At 39.3% G+C, this 21,989-nt stretch overlaps 2 protein-coding genes across 9 annotated transcripts in view; one reads left to right on the top strand and one right to left on the bottom strand.

The window, feature by feature from the left end:
* LOC110361080 (opsin-3) overlaps positions 1–21,989 on the top strand; it is a 96,517-nt gene that overhangs the window by 71,963 nt on the left and 2,565 nt on the right. For 2 of the 3 annotated variants that reach the window (XM_065060106.1, XM_021292078.2), the window contains one exon: positions 14,847–20,856. The exons of the other annotated variant lie outside the window; for it this stretch is intronic. In XM_065060106.1, coding sequence (XP_064916178.1) covers positions 14,847–15,074 — 228 coding nt within the window. In that variant the 3' untranslated portion in view covers positions 15,075–20,856. Of the gene's footprint in view, positions 1–14,846; positions 20,857–21,989 lie in introns of those variants that run through there. 3 annotated transcript variants of the gene reach the window in all.
* ST6GAL2 (ST6 beta-galactoside alpha-2,6-sialyltransferase 2) overlaps positions 7,441–21,989 on the bottom strand; it is a 178,078-nt gene continuing 163,529 nt past the window's right edge. For all 6 annotated transcript variants that reach the window (XM_065060087.1, XM_065060061.1, XM_065060070.1 and 3 more), the window contains one exon: positions 7,441–12,476. In XM_065060087.1, the coding sequence (XP_064916159.1) occupies positions 12,208–12,476 (269 nt within the window). In that variant the 3' untranslated portion in view covers positions 7,441–12,207. The remainder of the gene's footprint in view (positions 12,477–21,989) is intronic.

Genomic DNA, 21,989 nt, shown 5'->3' with positions numbered 1-21,989 from the left:
TCTTTATGAAAGATGCAGGGGGATTGAGTGCATCCTCAGATGACATCAAACTGAGTGGTGCCATAGAGATGCTTGAGGGAAGGGATGCCATCCAGAAGGACCTTGGCAGACTTGAGAGGTGGGCCTGTGTGAACCTCATCAAGATGAACAAAGCCTAATGTAAGGTCCTGCACCTGGTTTGGGGCAATAACCAGTATCAATATAGAACGGGGAATGAATGGACTCAGAGCAGCCCTGCAGAGGACTTGGGAGTACCGGTGGAGGAAAAATTGGACATGAGACAGTAATGTGTGCTTGCAGTCCAGAAGGCAAATCGCATCTTGGGCTACATCAACAGGAGCATGGCCAGCAGGTGGAGTGACATGAATCTCCTCTTTTACTCCATTCTCATGAGGCCCCACCTGGAGTCCTGCATCCAGCTCTGGGGCCCCAGTACAAGAAAAACATCGACCTGTTGGAGAGGGCCCAGAGGGGACCACAAAAATGGTCAGAGGGCTAGAAGCCTTCTCTGCTGAAAAAAAGGTTGAGAGAGTTGGGTTTGTTCAGCCTGGACAAGAGAAGGCTCTGGGGAGACCTTGTTGCAGCTTTTCAGTGTTTAAAGCGGGCTTATAAGAAAGACAGAGACTTTCACCAGGGCCTGTAGTGACAGGACAAGGGGCAATGGTTTTAAACTAAAAGAAGGTAGATTTATATTGAATGTAAGGAAGGTTTTTTTTTTACAGTGAGGGTAGTGAGACACTGGAAATTGTTGCCCAGAGAAGTTGTGGATGCCTTATAATTGGAATTGTTTGATGCTAGGTTAGATGGGGCTCTGAGCAACCTGGTCTGCTGGAAGACATCCCTGATCATGTCAGGGGGATCAGACTAGGTGATTTTTAAATGTCCAACAGGATGCCAAGGGGCCTTACTTGTAAGAATCCTGACATCTTTTTTTTAACTGCATCTGTATCACATCACTCACTTGCACATATACTCCAGCAGAATCTCAACCAAAGTAGTATTTCTTTGCAGTCTTCACATGTATATCTGTCCTTAAGGGAGAATCTAGGTGGTCGAGGGCTCAGTCAGTGCTAAGAGAAATGCAGATTAAACAGGATAAAGTATTAATGACTGTGCTGTTTCTCATTTACCACTACTTCAGTGTGATCTAGAGGTTGAGCGAAAGCACTTGGTATTGTGCTGTCTTTTTCTGAACTGATTTCCGAGTTTGGTGTGGACAATTAAAGTCCTACAAAGGCATACAGGATCTACAGGTAGACTGAACCTGTGCTGGTCTTCAAAACAGCATTTCCAAGCCATACTGAACAGATATTACGGCACCTTCTGTTGAGTGATCTCAGTTTCAATGCCAGGTGAGGGATCAGAATGAATTTTAGCCCACACCCTGGTCTGGCTAAGGTCAAGCATTAATTAACTTAGTCCCAGAATTCCCCATTTTAATTCTAATGCTTCTGCTTTTCTACACTGTGTCCACATTTTACAGGTCAGTCTCCAGCTATATATTTGCAATTTACCATTTCAAAGCTGAATGAAGGCATAGGTCAGCTGAAGAAACAAGAATCTCTACTGTAATGCAATGCAACAGAATATATAAACAAATAATTTAGTTGCTTTATGAGGACAATAAAATTCAACAGATGAAAAAGATTTGAAAACGTGTAACCCTCGAGGTAATAGAACTTCTCATTTTCCTCTCCTGTTCAATCACTGAATAATCTCTAGTGATTACTTACACATCAAACCAAGCAACTGCTACCAAAACACAATAACAAATCAAACCACCCTCAGTACTTTCTGATTCTGTCTTGGGTAAAATCAACACCCAGTTTGCTGCAAACCAAGATAACGATAAGAAACTGGAAAGACTTGGTTCCCATCCCTCATAGCCACCACTTACCATGCTGCAGCTCTCATTGCCTGAGAAAAAAAACAATGTGAGCCCTCATCCAGCATCAGGATGCATGTGTGGTAATTAAAAGGTTCTTCCAGCATTCTCATTTCAGAGCACCGCTAGTATGTTGTTCGTAGGAATTGATGGAAAGGTCATTTTGGACAAGAGTGGTATGGGAATCTGGGTGAGGGGAGGGCTCCTAAGAACCTGTATTGTAGCCAGAGGCAGAATGAAAGGTAGTGCTGAAGTAGATAAAATGCCCAAGAGCTGTCAAAGTTTTGTGCGTGTGTGTGTGTTAGCAGAATGTAAGACAGTGACCCACCCTCAAGCAAAAAGACCCCGAGTAATTCACAAGAGAAGATAGCCAATGGTATTGTATTACAAAAAAAATCTTGATGAAAATAAGGCTTTGGATTTCCTTATGCAGTGTTCTTGGTCCTAGCCGAAGTCAAACTCTGTAAGGAACATCTGCAAGAACTGTTTTCTCTAAACATGCATTATACACATAACCAAGGACAGGGAGTTCATCACCCACAGCAAAAAAGGAACGCATTAAGATCACATTTCTACAAGTGTTTATTAATGTACTTTAGTCATAGCAAAATTAGAGCAGGAATATATCAGCATAAACCCACTACAGTTAGCTGGAGTCTTTTCTTTTAATCCTCGTGGGCTGATCCAGTGTCCATGGATAAAGAAAGGAAAATACAAGAAGAAACCAGGTAGTCGGAACAGCATTATTGACTATGACTGAATAAACACACACATTTTTCAAGTGTCAAAATACTCCTTGTTGTTATGCTTTGAACTTTCATAAAAATCAGAGTTATTTCAAAATGATCTGGAATCACTCATCCCATATTACAGTAGTAATAGACCCTTCATTTCTCCTCATGAAGTAAAATGTTACTATTGGGACTGGTAAATTTGCTGCTGCCTCTGTCAGTCAGGATCCATCAATCACACTGCAAAGCCCTAAAGAATTCTAACTTAATGAAACAGGAATAGGAAAATAGAGGCAGGATCCATTTTGCTGCTATTCACTGAAGTTCTTTGCCTGTTCTTGTTCCTTATATTGCTTTAGGAAACTCTTCTGAAGTTTCTTTTCAGTAGGAGGAATTAACTTCACATATGCTATCTCTTTTGTATACCGGATGGGTTTTGGGTACCTCTATTTAAGGCCAGGGAAGAGCATGTGGAAGATAAACATGACAATTAGTCTTTTTTTTTCCTGCAGTGATAAACCCAATTAAAAACAGCAGTGCTGTCTTAAACCAACACGCATTGAAGACACAGTAGTGTTGTTAATATTGTGCTTTCATGTCCACAACCAGTCATGTTGAAATTCAGCAGTCATGCTGGTTACATTGAAGTATGAGTAAAGTTTCTGTTTCCTCTAACAAAATAACTGTCCTCCATTTATGATCCCTGCAGCTTTAATCTCTCACTTTGTTCACTTGAGAGAGCATATTACATGAGGACTTATCTAAAAAGAGGACTTTTAACTGATCAAGGATTATCTGATTAGTATGCTCTATCCATGAAAATAAGGTAATATTTCTCAGACACTGGTATGTGATTTTTTGCTTCTGCCTTCCCTGCTTTTCTACCATGAAACAACTTTGTTAGTATTATTTTGGTAGCAGCTTATTGATTTGTTTTCTTCTCATCTCTACTGTTCTTGGGATGCTTCACCTGCTCATTAAAATGCATAATGGCCTGATAGCTACATTCAGCCCCATGCATTTGTAAAGTCTAAGTTAGGTCCACCAGATATCTTATAATTTCCTTTGTATAGAAGAAAACAACCACAGAAAGTAACTGAGAAACAACCTGACAACTCCAGATAGGAGTATTACTATGGAAGAAAAATAATGTTGCTTGATCCAGCAGGAAGTTTCAGCAAATCCTCCAGTCCTCTTTTCTGAAAAAGCAATCTAAGAAACAGGCCCGAAGGAGAACTTTCCCCACCTTTCCTGCCTCATCATCCACCTGTACATTTGTCCTCCTTGTGTTCAGGATATAGGACATTATATGAGCCTCGTGGCTCAAGCGCCTTATAGGCAGCAAGGCTGGGCCTATAGGCAGATAGACCTCAGGCACTTTTAAGTTGCACAAGAGACACATCTCATGCTTCTTGCCTTAAGTTGCCACAAATTCCTCCTGCTGTCCTTATCTTAATCCAGGGTGTAGATACTATGCATCGGGAGTGCCATCTAGTCTACAAAACATCAGACAACTCACAAGTCATGAACTCTAGGTTTCTGGAGGCATTTTCATGTTGCGTTTCTTTGAACTGCTGTAAGAACTATGAAACCATGCTTAAAAAAAAAAAAAAAGTACAAACAAAAAAAACCCACCACCACCACCAAACTACAAAGCCTAGTTTTAGAGAAAACAATCCAGAAACCCCCAAACCTCTTCCATTTTCCCCTAGGACCTCACCTGCACAGGAGACATACCTGCTGCACATGGCAGCAACACTGCAGGATGTAGCCAGCAACCCACATACATCAGCACTCCAGAACTGAGGGCAGAAAAAAGGAACAGTTTAGAAAGTGGGCCAGCAAGATATTTTAATCAAGTAGTTCAGTCGCAGTCAGATGACTGTTTTGGAGAAAAGCAATTAACAGCAGCTGACACAGCCTCAAGTCAGCACTGGTAGCAATTTTCCCCTCTGGCTGCTCCCACAAAATCAAGGCAGCTGTGATATCTATTGCCTGCCCTTCTGAACCCCTCAGGGTTTCTCTCACAAGCATATAAGGAGTTGTTGCTACAGTAATTATCCCTTATCTGTCAGCATCCTGTAACCAAGAGGGTATTCAATTTGTATTTGTTTGTGCATAGAAACAGGTCACCAGAGGAAATGAGTTTTCTTATTCCAGTTATCATACAGATGACTATAAGCACATGGAGGAGGTTGTTCAGAGTGTACAAATGTAACCTCACAACTCTGCAGACATCAGTCTTTTCCCAGTTTGTGGGATTCCTGTATTTACAAAGAAGCTGAGACTCAGCAGAAGTCAATTACTGTTCATAACTCTACCTTAGCTCTTCATTTTAAGATCACATCCCACTGCACAAACCTGACAGCAGCAAGATGAGCACAAACAGATGAGTTGGGTTCCTCTCCAAATGTGCAGAAAAAAACAAGAAAACAAACAGCCAAAACCAATTAAGTGACTATTAGGAAAAAGCAGCAGTTCTGCAGTTGCATCTGGTACCGTGTATCTTTCTGTTTCTTTCTCCTTCCTTGCTGTGCTTCATCATTCCATCATTCTTTGTCTCTCCCCCTTCCTCCTCCTGGACCCTTTTCTTTTTACTTCCTTTATAATTTTTATGAATCCACCAATCCCATCAGCAATGACTCCCGCTGTGATTTGTCACAACCTACTTGTGCTGTCAGTTCTCTGGTGGCTAATCTGCCTCCAGGGGAAAAAAAACGCCCCCCCAGCCCCCCCCCCCAACAACAACCACCACAACAACCAAACAAACACACAAAAACCCCAAACAAAAAAACCAACCAACCAAAAAAACCCACACACTCAAGAAACCCACAAACATCACACCCTGATATATTACTGCGTTAGTTAGTTTCCTGTCATGTTATGCATTCAGTTAGGATTTCCATCAAACTTAATAAGTATTTACATGAACATTAGCATATTTTTAAGGTGTGTACTTCTAACTTGACTTGGGTATCAAGGCATGAAGCTCAGAGGTGAGGCTGTACTTCCACGGAAGTGCCATAATTTCTTCGAAGTGGTCTGCCTGGAGTAACTTACCACTGTAAGAAAGTAGAATCTAAATATTAAAAATAGGGAAAGAGACATGTATGGAGTGGACCTTGGTAGGTTTTGGGGTGCAGCAGATAAATCCATGCTATTCTGGTGATGCAATCAAATTATCCACTTTTCACCCTGAGAAGATCAAGGTGCCTGGAATTCAACAAAACCACAGATGTTAGGGGACCATTCATATTGTTTGACGAATTAGACCCACGGCTTAATCCTTGCTGCACATGCATTTTCCTGCAGAAAGTTGTGGGAGTGATTACAGCAAAAGGCTGTCTCCTCCGTAGCTTGTCTTAACTGTTCTTCAACAGGTTCGTGCTACAGTCAAGACAACAAATTGCAGGCATCATCCCAAGATGTGTCTTTCAGTCAGATCACAACAGGAGAGCTAATAATGTAGATAAACAGAGCAAGATGTCTGTATGAAGTTTCCCCTGACAGAGAACCCTCCCCTTCGGAGCTGCTCAAGGGAAACACAGTTGACTTCTATGAATAAAAAGATAAAAGGTGCCTCTTTCAAAGGCATATTGTTCAGAAAGGAGCAGTCCAATTTCGGGAATGAAACCTGAAAATAACTTGCCTCCAGGGTTCCCCAAGGTACTATCAGAAAGGTAATGTCACACCTCCTATATCTGTCACTGCTAAAGAATAGGCAATACAGGAATATGTTCTCTGTACCCAACAGAATATGGTTCATGGGCTTCAACCTCCTACTGAGATACTGGTTTGTACATGAATATCCTCTCACATATCATAGACAATGAAGCTTGTTGAGCATCTTATCATATGAAATACAGTGATAATGTTTTGCTGTTATTGTTTTTTTTTTAATTAACAAAGCAGAAAAAAAGCAAAGTTAATGCATTGGAAAAGCATCAGTTAGTTGCTTTGTTCGTATATCTCAGCAATCAGTTTATCCCCTAGTGCAGCTAATTTTTCTGAGAGGTGTTACTTGCCTATCATGACATATAGTAATTATTCCTTCAACACTGCCTGCCAGGAGGTGGTGTAATACACGCCGGGTGAGCTGCATGATTACTGGTTGCCAGGAGTTTACGCGACAGCAATCCAACTTTTATCGTTCCACCAATGTGTCACTAGCTTTATTGTTGGTGTGGACTCTCTGGGATGAAAAGAGTGACTGTCACCTCCACTGGCCCAACTCCAGCCACTGCACAGTTCAAAGACTATCAAAAGCAGCAGAATGCCTTACATTTAATGGGTGTAAACAGATTTGTAGTGGTTAAATTATATGATATTTCATCACAGACTGAATGGCAAGTTATGTTTTCCCTTTGGTAGGTTGTTTTCATTGTAATTAATAATCAATAACAAAAGTCTGTCCTTATTCTTTAAGACATGATGCTGGATTCCTTGAAAGGGCGGCCCAGCTATTTATCCGAAGTTTATGAGCATTTCGAGTACAGCACCAAACCACCAAAGCGTGACCTCCTCATGGGGCCTGACTCTCAAGAAATTTACTGCCAATGCTAGAGCAGCATGGTATATTCTCCCAGGGGAATCTGAGAGCACCTGCTTGGGTAGACATATTCATTTTAGAATAAAACTGGCTTTACAATATTTGCCTCTTTTCTGTAATTTACTGGGAAAGCTACTTGTCAGCTTATTTGTCCATTTCCATTTGAGACTTCATTACAATTGTGGGCAGAACTGACAAGCACCTTCCTTGTTTCGTGCCATCTGCAGTTAATCATCATTCACTCAAGCCAATATGAAAAAAACAGCACTCCGAAACAAACGAAAACAAATGTTTTATTTACAGGAAAAAATCTGTACACTGTGCATACATAAAAATATACAAAATCATAATAGAAAATATAAAAAGTGTCAAAATGTATACAAACACTGCTTAAAAATGTGACTCCTGTAAAATCTTAAGGTTTGTTATTAGAGTACACATTCATTTAAAAAAATCATCATACAAAATAATTTTCAAAGCTATTAAAAAAGTACACAGTCTATATTTGTATAGTTCCATTGACTACATATTATAAGAGTGATGAGATGATACGGATAAATGTAAGGCTTTTACACACAACTCTTATTTCTAAAACAAAACTCTGAACCTGATCACTAAGCCAGAGAGAAGAAATTTGCAGTGTCAAAATTAATTCAATGATGCAGGTATGCCCAGACACGGGCTGCTTTACATTTGAAATATCTAAATCAAGTTACCCTCCTTGTGAGAGAGAGGAAAGCTCCCAGAAAAGCTCCAGATCCTTTCTAATGACAGTCTTCTGCATTACCTACTTCAAAAAACAATTTCATTTATTCAACATGCATCAACTTCAGAGAGCATAAAGGGAAAAATAGTAGCCATTTATTTTTGCAGTCAATGCATCTAATATTCCTTTCACGGTAGATCTGTGTCACTGCCCAAATGACATTTTCCATCCTTAGAAACTGCTGAAGAAAAAGGAAATGAAAAAGAAAAACCTCACTATGGATTGGCTTGGTCTACATGTTTTTTGAAACCCTGTTTAATTCAATCCATCTCTAAAATGACTGTTCTGTCTGCGCAACCACTGAGTGTAGACACTTGTCTTCATTTAAGAGAAAAAAAATGTCTTGGTTTTGCTGACTTTGGCAAGAGATCTACAGCAACAAGTTCAGAATTTGGGTGTTCTCACCAAAGAAAGTGTCCTGACGAAAGGCATGCAATGATTTAGCTAAATTTGTAAAGAGAGAGTGTAAATTAGAGTGTGTAAACCACGCCCTCTCTCTCTCCAAAGGTAAATATTTCTTATATCATTGTAATCACCAGAGTTTCAAAAGTATAAAACTGCACAGCAAGGTAAAAAACAAGATGTAGTAGTTTAATCCAAGGAATGCCTGACTGAGCTGTGAGTTTATGCTCAGGTGAGCTTTAGAACTATAAAGTAATGGAACAATTAATACTTTTTAAGCAAAAAAATATTTTGGCTCAAAATGAGGCAAAATATTCCATTTGTTTTTTTCTTGAATAAACAGAATACCTTGATTTAACCATCCAAAGGATGAATGTATAAAATGATAGAGCACCACAAGTCAGAAAAGCTACAGAATTCACAGTGGAAAAAAGAGTGTAATGAAATTCAGCATAAACTCAGCACGTTCCCTTAATCTGCTGCTGCATTTCTGGTTTGTTTCAGCAAAGTGCAACTGTTGTCCACAGCACCAGGGCACAGAAATTAAGCTCAATAGCTTTTGAAGGCAACTTACTCCTACTTGTCAGTAAAACTCCATAAATTTAAAACCTCCATCACTGCAATGAATGTGAAGGGAGCTCAGAGGTCCACTAGTGGAGGCATTTACTTGGCTGATGATGCACTTCAAGAGCTGGGTTTGGGAAAACGTCTCATCTACAGTGCCATTCCCACTCTTTTAGAGTGTGACAGCCACACGGGAGAGCTATGAAGCCATGCCTGTATCTTTTTCCTAATAACAACTCAGGATCTGGGTGGGAAAATGCATTTCCTTTCACATTGTCTGCATTTAATAAATGTATCTAAAACCAGCACTCTCATGTGCTGTTATTATTATTAATAAAAGATACACAGGTCAGTGTTACCACACACATTTACTGAATGTGATTCTTGGTAACAATCTCTCTGCCCTTGCGAGGGATGGGGAAACGTCCATAAACACAAAAGTACTTGGTGGGCTCTTATAAAAGCCACCAACACCAATGCCACAGAGTGTAAGCAGTGGTCAGGGGAGCACCTCTGCAGGTCCTTTATGTTCCCCCGTTATTTCTGTCCCTTGCCCTCTTGCAGCAAGTGGAGGTGAGCCCTCAGATCAGGCACACTTGTGCCAAAAAGCGAAGGAGGACATGACAAGGTAATTGAGTAAAATCTCTTTAAGCAGCCACAAGGTGTTTGAGCAGGCTGATCAGTGAAACATCACAGTGGAAACCAGTGCTGAGAAGCCACACAAGGAGATCCTTATTTTTTCAAAAAGGTGGGCATCACAAGTTGGTCCTCCTCTGAGAAAGCAAGCGTTTGCAGCACAGCTTTGTGACATCTTCTGAGGTGATGGTGCTACAGCACCCACATTTGCACTTGCAGAAGGAGCAGTGACTGCCTTAGGCATCAGGATACAGCAAAGAAAAAAATTCTGCTGGGAGGACTTGAATGTGCACAGTCCAGTATATTAAAAACATACAGTTAATTTTATGACATCTTAGACCTGGTTCTGCATTGTTATTTAAATGATGTATTAAGTAGTTATGCTTAGCACTTGTTGCATGAAACTTTATCATTTGCCTTGTTCTGTACAACAGCTATGTTGATTATTCTGACAAAGTACTGAGGGAAAAATACAACATAATCCTGCTCTGGGTAGTTGAGTAATACAGTTAGTATTTTTCTTCTTCATGAAAATCAAAGTTAAAGGTTAGTGGCTGCAGACCAGTCAAAGTGATATGCTTTTTTTTTTTTTTTTTCTTGTCAGAACTAGAGAATTTCCAGCTTATGGAAAAATAACATATTCACTAGTCCTAGAAAGCTAATCAGCTTCCTTCCTTTACAAACATGTGGTAGCTAAACCAGCATAGAGGAAGGAGAGACATGTTTGATTGCACTGTTCAAACTTCATACGTTTTGCAAACAAGGTACCAAACATATGGAAAAATAGATTAGTTCTATGTAAGTTATCTATTCTCCACAAGATTAAACAACAGTGTTATTAACTTTAAGAATAAATGTTGCTGCCATACATAACATTAAAAAGAAATCAGTATGTAATATATCCAGAGTCTAAGGCTAGTATGATTAAAACCTATTCATTTTGATTTATGGACATAACTGTCCACATAATACAGAAGTACAGTTTTTAGATCATCTGGATATACTTTCTGTTAAGAAAAGGAATCTTAAGAGGATCATAAAACACAAATTAAGAGACTACATGGGAAGAGAAGGCTATGTCCTATTAAGACACATATTCTTCACTTTTGAGGAAGGAAAATCATCAGACCCAAAGAGCAGAGTGACAGAAAAAGGATTCTGTGATTATACTTACATTACTATTGAAGAGAAAATAGTCATTACTATTGTGTGCACTCTGCAATTGTCTTTCTGTTGTTTAAGACAAAACACAAAAAATAATTTCCATCACAATCATTCATGAATTCTTTCCAGTGCCTCTTCAAGCTGTCTGCCTTTTCGCTGAACAGACATGAGAAGGACATAGCTGCTTTTGTGTACATACGTTCCTACTGAACTTACCCTAAGAAAAAGGGTACAGTTGTGTGAAAAAAAAGGCAAAACACTAACCTCCTGCCACTTGGAAAATCTGAAACTCAAGTATTGCCATGAAAAATAATGCTTTAAATGTGTTAGCAACCAGGCAGATTTTTAGAAGTGCCTTAGAGAATATTCTCATTCTGTGTTATGAAGAAAAATATCAAATTATCTCCATATGCAATCCGTAGCTATTTTTTTGCTGGCATTAGAGCTTCTCTGGAGTATAGTCTTTCAAACATTACATAAAAAATGCTGATATCCTCTTTTGTCAGAAAACTCCCTATACTCTCTTAACAGCAGTAACTTGTGAACAAGTGAGTTTGATTTGGATCCCAATGAAATACCTGACAAATGATGTCTGTCATCCTACACGCTATCTTTGCTTCAGAAAGGTGAACTCCCTCTATGCTTGCTTTCAGTGTGATGTGCGAGTGCTGCACAGCCTCCTTTGGCTTTCTCTGGATATTCTTCATCTGTGCAGACCAGGGGAAGGCATCGTTTCCACCTCACACCCTCTCAATAGGCCTCCCAGGGAGAGTTGTGTTGGGTTTTTTTTCTGAATGGGTTACGAGTATATTTGTTGTTCTCTAAAGAAATGAGACATTTCTCTTTTCCCTCTGCCCTACGCAGTCAGTGTGAGGGGTCTGGCATCAGAAGCACATCCAGTAGTTTAACTGGTTTGGCCGTGTGTACAGCCACCTCCATCTGCACTGATTTTGTAGCCACCATAAGGCCCCCTGCACAGTTCCAGGCCTGTAACTGAACCTTTGTATGAATGGGAATTAACATCTAGCCTAGTCAATGACTGCACAGCTCGGAGTAATGATTACTGCATTCTTGGAGAGTGTGAAAATCCCATGGAGCCATGGGAAATGCTGCATTGTTCAACTGGCCGCTCTGTACATGAACAATAGAGGCTGTTTCACAATGCCAGGTTTGACAGTTAAATAAGTTCATTAAAAAAAATTACAGCCTAACATATGTGGCATAAGAGACCACCGACAAATTCTGACAGTCACGCCCACAACAATACATTATATTTCTGCCTAAGTATGTCCTCTGCACCTTTCATGAACTAAGCCTTTTTATTTTAACTATTTGCAAAGCAGTAATAAATACTCAGGCTTAGAAAAGAAGTATTTCTCATGCCTGCTACTTAATTACAATTTATAGACTCAAGACTAGATTGGTCTAAGATACATTTTTCAAGTATTCGTTTCTTGTTTATAGTACGACAGTAGTACCTTATTGCACATTGTTTCTGAAGGACTCTCTTCTACAAGTGTGGGAAGTTATTTCTTTTGGGGCACTTGACAGCTTTGAACCCTGGCAAAATGACTTTCCCCTTCCGATACAGATCATCCTGCAAACCTTTGTTCATCCTCTGCACCAGCAGCTTCTCGTAGAGCAGTGGGTGGTAGGCCCCTAAGGTACACGCTGCATCGTAGTAGAGTTCATGGTAGTGACACAGGTCGGTCTGTCGGACAGAAGGGATGTATTCGTACACGTGCACCTCGTTACACATGGACATCATGATGAGGATACCTGGAGCAGAAAATTAAACTGAAAGTGAACCCCAAACTTCACCTTTCTCACAGAAATTTCCCTGCATTCAATCTGTTTTTCCTCCCTGCTTTCCTTTGCTGTTGCACACCTAAGCATTACTTCTGTAAAATCATTAAGAGAAGCAGTAGTTCCTTTTATGAGAGCAGCTTTCACTTGTCCCTGATACATAAAGATTGTGAACCCTGTAGAGTTGATGGTGTAGGACATCACAAGGAAAGAGTAAAAAGCCTATAAAGGGCTTACATACCATCATCAGCCTTCTTGAGTGAGAAGACTGCTCTTCCCCACCTTGCCCCATTTACCCCATCCTGTCCACAAAACATCCCCCACAAGAATCAGGGGCCTAATGCAGCTGCATGCTATATTTTTTGAGTCAACTGATCACTTCTCTTGGTTTTCTTGCATATTATCAATTCTTGCAGCTATTTAGCAAGACAGACCAGGTCTTCACATTCACTTGCAGAATACAGAATACACAGATACACACAGAACAGTAGTTTGGTGTTTTTAAAGAGGTCTTCTTGGTACTTCTACCACTTCCACAGCTAAATCTTATTTATGCTTATAAATATCTCAAGTGTGGGTGTCAAGAGGATGGGACCAGACTCTTTTCAGTGGTGCTCAATGACAGGATGAGCGGCAATGGGCACAGACTGAAACACAGGAGATTCCATCTGAGTATGAGGAGAAAGTTCTTTACTTTGAGGATGCCAGGGCACTGGAACAGGCTGCCCAGAGAGGCTGTGGAGTCTCCTTCTCTGGAGACATTCAAAACCCAGCTGGATTCACTCCTGTGTGATCTGCTCTGGGTGAACCTGCTTTAGCAGGTGGGTTGATCTAGATGATATCCAGAGATCACTTCCAACACCAACCATTCTGTGATTCTGTGTAAACTCTGACCTGCCACGTGCAGGAAATAAAAAAAAAAAAAACAAACAAAACAGATATGCCCATTCTGTCCTCTGTGCTTTTGGACATCTGTGTCCTACGACATTTACATACATGCTAATCTTTAAGACTATGAAGAATCTGACTGATTTCCTTTTCCTTTTTTGTACATCATGGGAAAGAGAAACAAGAATAGAAAGATGGGCCAGTATCATCCACATCAATGCCAGACTATCATCAGCACCATCAATAGTAGCTAAGGCCATATACAAACTAATTTCCAGTTTAAAGACAGAAAAAGATTCACTTTGATCTTAGGTGCAGTCCTAAGACGCTGTAACTCTCATCCCATGATCAAGGTCAAAAGTAGACCAGGATAGATTCAGGAGGAAGATATGTGAGCTTATGTAAACTTTGTTTTTCTACAGCACAATTGTAAATGTGTATTAACAGAAGGTCTTTATAGCTTTGAAATGAGAGAAAACTTACTGTTGCGGCTGCACATTTTCAAAGGGACTAATACCAGACACTGACCATCAGCACAGTCTAAATTGCAATATTTTTACATCAATCACAACTTTGGAAACCTCTTCTGTTTCAGATAGCCATGTGAAAAGAAAATGACAAAGCAAGCCTTGGACACTAGTTTGTTGTGGTTTGTGTGGTGGTTTGTTTGTTTGGTTTTCTTTTTAAGATTTCACTTAAAAGATAAAAACATATAGAAAATGTTTTGAAGCACTTGTTGTACTACTCATATGTCTATCCATTGAATAGGACTGTCAGCTCTCCGAGGAGACAGCTGTATCATTCTGCTCACTTTGCACTTACAAATGAGAACTGATGTAATTGTTAGTTGTTTGTTTTTTTTTTTTTTTTTTCTGTACAACAGCTTTGGAATAATAAAGCATCAAAGGTGTTTTGGGTAACTCTCACAAGTGAAATGAATTTACATTAAAAATTATTTTGGTTTGTTAATTAAGCAAAACCATTTTCTGAATTTTAGTTTGCAGTTTGGGAACAGGGAGATTTCAATGGCTTGTTAATGAATAGAACCTTATGTTCTCCCTGCTGTGTATCATTAGATTATCAAAATGATTTTTTCCCTGCCTGATGTGTGAAGTAACTGAAAACCAATTACCTCTGTGATTAAATTTTCTTTTATCATAAATGAAAGGTTATGAAAATGTTCTAGATGGTTTTACAGCTTTACACTCTACGGAGTCTATAGCCTTCAAAAAGCTAAGTATATCAATTTCAAAGGAAAAGTCCCCAAATTTAAGTGAACTTCAGTCTTAAGCAGCAAGAAACAGGGATTCATGGTGAAAACACATTTAATCCCTATTTGAGCAAGAAGGACGAGCTTAACAAACCACGCTTCCTTGCCTCCAAGCTGTTATAGAGATGCTCTGAATTGTAGCCTGCCTAGCAACCAGGTCTAGAATTGTTTGTTTGTTGTTTCAGTTTTACAAATGCTTCCGCCAGCTTTTCCACTGCCAACCTCCTTCCTCCACTGATGGAGAGCCCACCAGCCACTCCAAGGTAACCGTTATCCAGCTGAATCAGAGGAAAGACGGTGGAAGCACGTGCAGTAAAGAAGGAAATCCAGAAACAGACAGTAAAATGACTTCTCTCCCGCACCCAGAGCCAAGCCTGGAGCCAGTTTCGAAAGCTGTACCACCAATGTCTTAGGAAAACTGGCTCTGATGGAAAGTACAAGCCTTAACCAGAGTGTGTTTCATTTCACTGCCACATTACCCAGCTGACCTTAAAATTAATAAAGGAAGTTGCCACTTGTGGGATGAGAAAAGTGTCAAGAACAAATATTGGGACTCTCTTATAATTTCCTTAATAACAGTAAAGATGGCCACATCACTGCAAATATGATTCAATAATGACAAAATTTTAAGCAATATCATCGATTTTCCGGTAAATTAGTTAACAGAGCACTTAGAAGTGGTAGAGTTTTAGTTCTTTGTGATCTGTGGATCAATGTCCTTCAGAATCAACCTAAAAGGCATGCTGGGGTATTTGGTTTAGCTCCCTGTCTTTCCTGCCCTATTCCATCCAGTCCATGTCTTGGCATTTCACATTAGGTTGCTCATAAATAACCATAATTTTTGACAGTCCACTCAAGTTTTTGCTCATGCTGGACAATGATGTTTTGTGGGAGGAAAGACAGTGACTGGACAGGCCAGTTTCTGAGTGGTAACAGCTAATTTACAGAACATCTTTGTGTTCAAGTCTCGGGTAAACGAACTGAAAGATGAGCTAAGACAATGAGTAGTGATCACCACATACACAGGTGTCCCTGGGCTACAGAGACTTTTATGTCCTGGTGGAAATGGGAGCACTCCTGAGACTTCCAGACCTGATGCACATTTTCAATGCCCAAACTACTCTGGGGAAAAATGGTGGTCAGTGCCAGACCCTTTCTCCTTTTAGCACCTCTACCACTGCAGACCCCCAGCCAAAGAGGCCAACGGTGCAGTGCAACCAGCACTCCCATCCCAGCCACCTATGGATGAGATTCCAGGGCATGCAGCACTATACACTCAACCTACACAAACCCAGGAAGGTTGGTTCCTCCACTTAGCTGTCACAGCCCCCAAGTTTTCCCTTGGAATGATCTGATCCTGGTGTTTAATTCAAAACCAGAAGGTGAGATAGCACTGTATTAAAGACAGAGGGAAGGAGAAAAAAAAAAAAAAAAAAAAAACACAACAGCTTTTTTTTAAAAAGAAGCTGTTTTCTTTGTATGAATAGAGTCCTCACTAAAATAGGGAATAAATGGGTTCAGTTCTGTCCTGTGCCTTAGAGGATGTGAACCCTCCTTCACAGAGAACAGCCCTCATGTTGTAGTGAAAACTAAGTTCACAAAAGCCAGGAATCAACTGTCTTTGAAAGAACAGCAGCAGTTTAAACTGTGAGGACATTTACACCAGTCCATGTACCAGGATATATTCAGGTTTTATTCTCTTTACTTTCTAATACCATGCCTGGCTTGTTTTCCTCAAGTCCCTAAAACACAGCTGTCAACAGAGCTCCCCAGACTCTTTTAGGGCAGTGTGCCCTAAAACAGCTCAGTAAAAACTTGATTAACTAGATTAATCCAATTAATATACTAGTAGTACTGTGCCTAGGGGATTTGGTCAAGAACCCATAAAACTCCAGTACAAACCAGCAGAAATATTGCCAGTCTGAGTGATGATGTTGCCATGAGACTTGTGGAGGGGTCTAGAGAGAGCTGTACCAGGGTCTCCTCAGAGCAGGGACAACTTTGAAATTAAAGCAGGTTGTCTGTGGTCCTGTCCAGCCCAGTATTACCTCCAAGGCCAGAAATGGAACTGTTGAACCTTTTCAGAAGTTTACTGAAGCATGCAAAAATAATACCATAGCCATGAACCTGAAACCAGCAAGTAGGTGCGAAATGACCATCAGACCTGTTCTCTTCCAGATCTGAAACTTAAGCTTTAAAACTTTTAGATCTTAAATAACCAATATAAGTTTCATAATAAGGAAAAAGTCAGGTTATCTGGCATGATTTTAGCTTTGACAAACATGAATTGGTGCAACCATACATTCAAAATCACAATTGAAGATATTTCTGTATAGGCCACTCTAATTCTAATACTCTTGCTGGATTTTCAAAAATCCCATTTGAATTATAAATGTGAAAATGGAAAAATGCAAAATAATTCTGCCTGTGTGGAGAAAAGTTGTTTTATAGTAAATCATTCAAAGGTGTGTTTTATGAATGTTTTATAGCTGAATGGTAATGTTCCTGAATAATGCATTGGAACAAAAAAAAAGGATTGTGAGCACAGAATATCCTTTTAAAAATATTTTAACATATATTATGCCAAAAAAATGATGTTGCTGTCAAAGAAACAGTCAACATGCACGTTTGCTACAGAAGTACAATATTAGATGCTAATAAAGTATTATGTGTTTCAAAATATTACATATTAGTATTTCAAAATCCTTAGAAAGGTGTGTTACTTTTTCCCTATTTGGCTGGTATCTATGGTGTCAGGAAGTGTTTGGTATGGTTTAAACTCAGTCCAATTGGCACAATAAACTCCTGAGGTTCTACAATCTGCGCTGAAAACATTTAAACCAGAATTAAATTAAGATTACATTCCTTGCATGGATGGCTTATACAAATGAACATATACTATGGATTCTAATTAAAAGGAGAAAATGTTTTTCAATTTGTTCTTGGCAATCTTAGTGACTCAAGAGGTTCTGAATTTCCAACATGCATCTTTTGTACAGTACAATTAGGTTTTGTGTTTAGCACACTAATTTAAAAAGACTCTTCTCTAGTTTACAAGTAAATAATATAGTTCAATATACCTGAATACAACAGATGCTTTATGAAAGCATTTAGAATAATAAGTGTAATTCAAACATTCAGCAAGAACTCAGCATCATTTTAACAAAATGCACGAGATGCTGAAAACATTTAAATACACGTAATCTGATTGTTATAATGTGTCTCATTTCACACAGAACACAAATTTAGTTACAGAAAAGAATTTAGCTAGACACACTAATAAATTTATGTTTGATAATCTGTGCACTTGAAAACATTACAAATAAACATAAAGAATTTATAACATATAGTTTTCTGTATGTTAGTCTACTTCTATAGTCTCTCTTGATTGGATTTCAGGTACCACAGCAAAATCTTTTGCTCCTTGAAAGTGGGCCAAATGTGCCTCAGTTATTCTTTGGAATATATACTAAAGGTAGCTTTGGCTTTTTAAAATACTACAGTTGCAAAGAAAAGAGTTCTTTTACCTTTGTTTAGTTCATGAACTATGACACATAGTAACCACAAGAAAACCAAATAGGAATTTAGCTGTCACCAAATGGCCCTGTGGCTAACCTTAATAAATTGTGCAATACTTGTCACCTTTGATGTATAGATACTCGCATTGTATAGTAGACTTAGAAAATTACTTATTTATCACTTAATGCTGAATGCAAAAAGCTGTACATTAATCACAGTAATATATTCTGTAATATGAGGGTGCACTGGCAAATGCTGACCAGTAATATAATATAACTTTAAATGTGTTATTCAATTTTGGGTGATACACTAGAATAATCAAGAATTTTTTAATGTGATTTGGAGTTCTGTAAGAGAAGAGTTTGCACTTTTATCTCCATATTTCAGGGAGCAGGAGATGCTCAAATTTCAGAGTGCTTTTTATTAGACTAAGAATTTAAAGCTTACATATTTGGAGGTATTATTTATTTGTGTAATACTACTTGGATAAAACTGAGCTGGAAAAAGTAAGCACCATTCTGTTCCTTCACCAACTGCTGGAAAACAGCTGAGTCAGTAACAATAATAAAGGCAACCTCTTAATATTTCAAATAGTTTCTTTCAGTTCATACAAGTGTATTTTTTCTAAGCAGAGCTGGAGATCAGCTGTATTTTTCCATTCAACATCTCCTCTGAAGCCATTTTAAATTTAAGTTCTTAGTCATACAATGATGCATAGACATACAATGTTGCAGTGTAATGATAGTCTTGCTTGTACTATTGTCTCAATGCACGCAAATGAGGATTAAAATAATGTCATCAACTATTAATGACGCATAACTGTTAAATTTGTGATGTCGACTGCAAAGCCTCAAACAAGCCTTTCTTTCTCTCACAACAATAAAGTAATCTGGCCTTAGTTATCATTTTGTGTACAGTGGTTCCTGCATTACGCTAAAAGCTGCAACACTTAGCAAAGACTACCACCTACACTGCCAAGCTAAAATGTAAAAATCTACAGAGAACACATTTTGATTTGGGACTAAAACCAAAATAGAATACTGCAGTCAGAGCTTTCAACTAGCTTCTTAAAACAGACAAAAGCTGCTGGGTATATAAGGGTATAGAAATGCGCATTTCAAGTAAAACCACCTCAGAAGAGGTAAGCTACCAAAGCGTACTGATGGACTAGGGTTAAGTAGAAATTCATGGCAAATCCAGTTAGTAAACAATAGAGAGAAGCAAAATCTTCATTGAAAAGCCTGTATATAATCAAGACATTATTAAAAAGTCCTCAAACTTTCCAAATGCTAATGCACCATCCCATGGACACAGAATGCTGCTTTTGAGAAACTCAAGGAAGCAGCTTTAGCCTTGGTCATCAGATGACAAAAATGTAAGGTTAGAACTAGGTTGTTTACATAGGCTACCAAGGAGGGTATAGGAACAGTTTTCTAACAGCAGAATGGTAAAAATAGAGACTGCTGATTTATACACTATCAGCCTTTACTAAAAACTGAGCTTTGATATGTTCAGAAAGAGAGGGGGAAGACTGAGTTCATATTATACAGCGAAAAATATATCAATAGGAGGCAAACAGGTAACACTTATTTCTGCTGCCAAAAAATAGGGCAAATCTGTCCCTAATAACAGCAACATCTTCTTAACTGTCAATTTAGGATCTGCCAGTGAAATTGAAATCCGAGACTTGGTGGTTGGATGCTGATACTTTTGAGAAATATAGAGTAGATCAAAGTCCAAAACGAGATGTAAACATATCAATACTCATTTAACAACCCCAAATTTCAGCCAAATGTGAATCAACAAATTTAACTGCAATAAGCCACCATGGCAATTGCCTAACACTAATGGAAGATGATGAGAATACTGTGCAGTTTTGTTTAAACGCATGAAGGTGGCAGCTGCAAAAATCATGCAAAAATCATGCAAAAATATGCAAGAATCGGTTCTCAAAGCTCATCTAAGGATTAGATTAGGGAGACAAAAAGTAAACAATTTATAATGAGGAGTGACATTAGCTAAAATATGACTCCTAGATTAAAATAAAATGTTTGTTTTACCCTGGTGAACCTTTCCCCACAAGAAAAAAAAACAACTTTGTGTTTTCTTGGTTATTATTCACAGACTTTGAGATGGATACACTAGAAAATATCATACTAAAGGATGACTTGTCTTTGCCAATTTCATCCTTCTTAGACATGGTATAGCCCCAGAAGTAACACCTAACAAACAGGATGCAATTTGACAGCAATTAGCTCAGCCTACTTTCAATGATGTCCTGAACTTACACCTTTCACTAGATTGGGTAGAAAACAACACTTAAATAATAACAAGTTTATCAGAAAAGACTTATGGTCAGATGTAGTTCTGTGTGTCACATTGTTAAGGTGCAGTCTGGCACCGGTGATGGATGGGCTCCCACAAGCTGACACCCTGTTTAGAAGAAAACCAAAGACAGAAATATCTACAGGTTAGAACCTGATGGACAGAAGTGGAGAAATTCTGTTCTTGGCGGAAGATGATCTGTGTTGAGTAATATTAATCTCACCTGGTTTTAGACCTCTGTAGTGTATGTGTGTTGTATGTTACTATTTTAGAAGTGGCTGGAAGCAGTGACATATTTAACAGGCTTAAACCAATAAGTGTATGTACACAAAATGCAATATTACTAAAGAACTCTAGACTTGTGATTTATTTTGAACGTCATCTGTAAAGCACAACCAGTCCTTCCACTTCTCTCCCCATCTTTTCCCTTCCTCTGTATTTGGGACACACACTCTGCTTCCCTCACCCCAACCAACAGCTATTGCAGTGCTGTTTTCTCTGCTCAGCAACATGCCAGCACAGAGCTAATGCATCACAGATTCATAGAATGTCCTGAGTTGGAAGTGACCCACAAGGATCATCGAGTCCAACTCCTGTCCCTGCATATGACACCCCCAAAATTCACACCACGTGTCTGATGGTGTTATCCAATCACTTATTGAACACTGTCAGGCTTGGGGTCGTGACACCTCCCTGGGGATCCTGTTCCAATGCTCACCACCCTCTAGGTGAAGAACCCTTCCTAATGTCCAACCTAAACCTCCCCTGGCACATCTTCCTGCCATTCCCTCGGGTTATGTCACTGGTCACCAGAGAGAAGAGATCTGTGCCTGCCCCTTTTTTATCCTATGTTACCCAGAACTCCACGCAGTGCTCCAGGTGAGGCCACACCAGTGCAGAGCAGAACGGGACAATCACATCCTTCACTCCACTGGCAATGCTGTGCTTGATGCGCCCCAGGACATGGTTGGCCCTCTTGGCTGCCAGGGCACACTGCTGGGGTGCTGTATGTAGAGTTTTGGGGAATCAGTGGCTCCAGAAAAGAGTTATGGTGAGACAGGGCATCCCATGCACCAAAGGAAGTACAAAAAATGTTCTTTTCCCTAGCTCCCAAGTGGTGGAGAAGCCAGGGAAAAAAAGATTCTACCTCTTCTCACTCATTCTCCTAAAGCCATAGGATGCAAGAGACTCCCTCTTCCACACAAATGACCCACTGGCCTCTTCTCCAAGAGACTTAATAATATTGTGACTTAAGTACTTTAATACAGCTATTAACAATGCTAAAAGATTCCCCTGACATCAATCATGGCTGAGGGATGGTGACTCACTGCTGCAGAAGAACACAGTGAGAACACACCCCACCAAGTATTCTTCCCTTTGGGAATACTCTTATAAATAGTGCTAAATGGTAGAAAGAGATACAATTGCCACGTGAAAAATGTAAATACTGAAGAAACAGTCTAAGATCACCCTAAAACATTTCT

This window comes from Columba livia, chromosome 1, assembly GCF_036013475.1.
Source record: "Columba livia isolate bColLiv1 breed racing homer chromosome 1, bColLiv1.pat.W.v2, whole genome shotgun sequence".
NCBI classification, from domain to species: domain Eukaryota; kingdom Metazoa; phylum Chordata; class Aves; order Columbiformes; family Columbidae; genus Columba; species Columba livia.
This window is presented reverse-complemented; position numbering and strand designations above follow the sequence as displayed.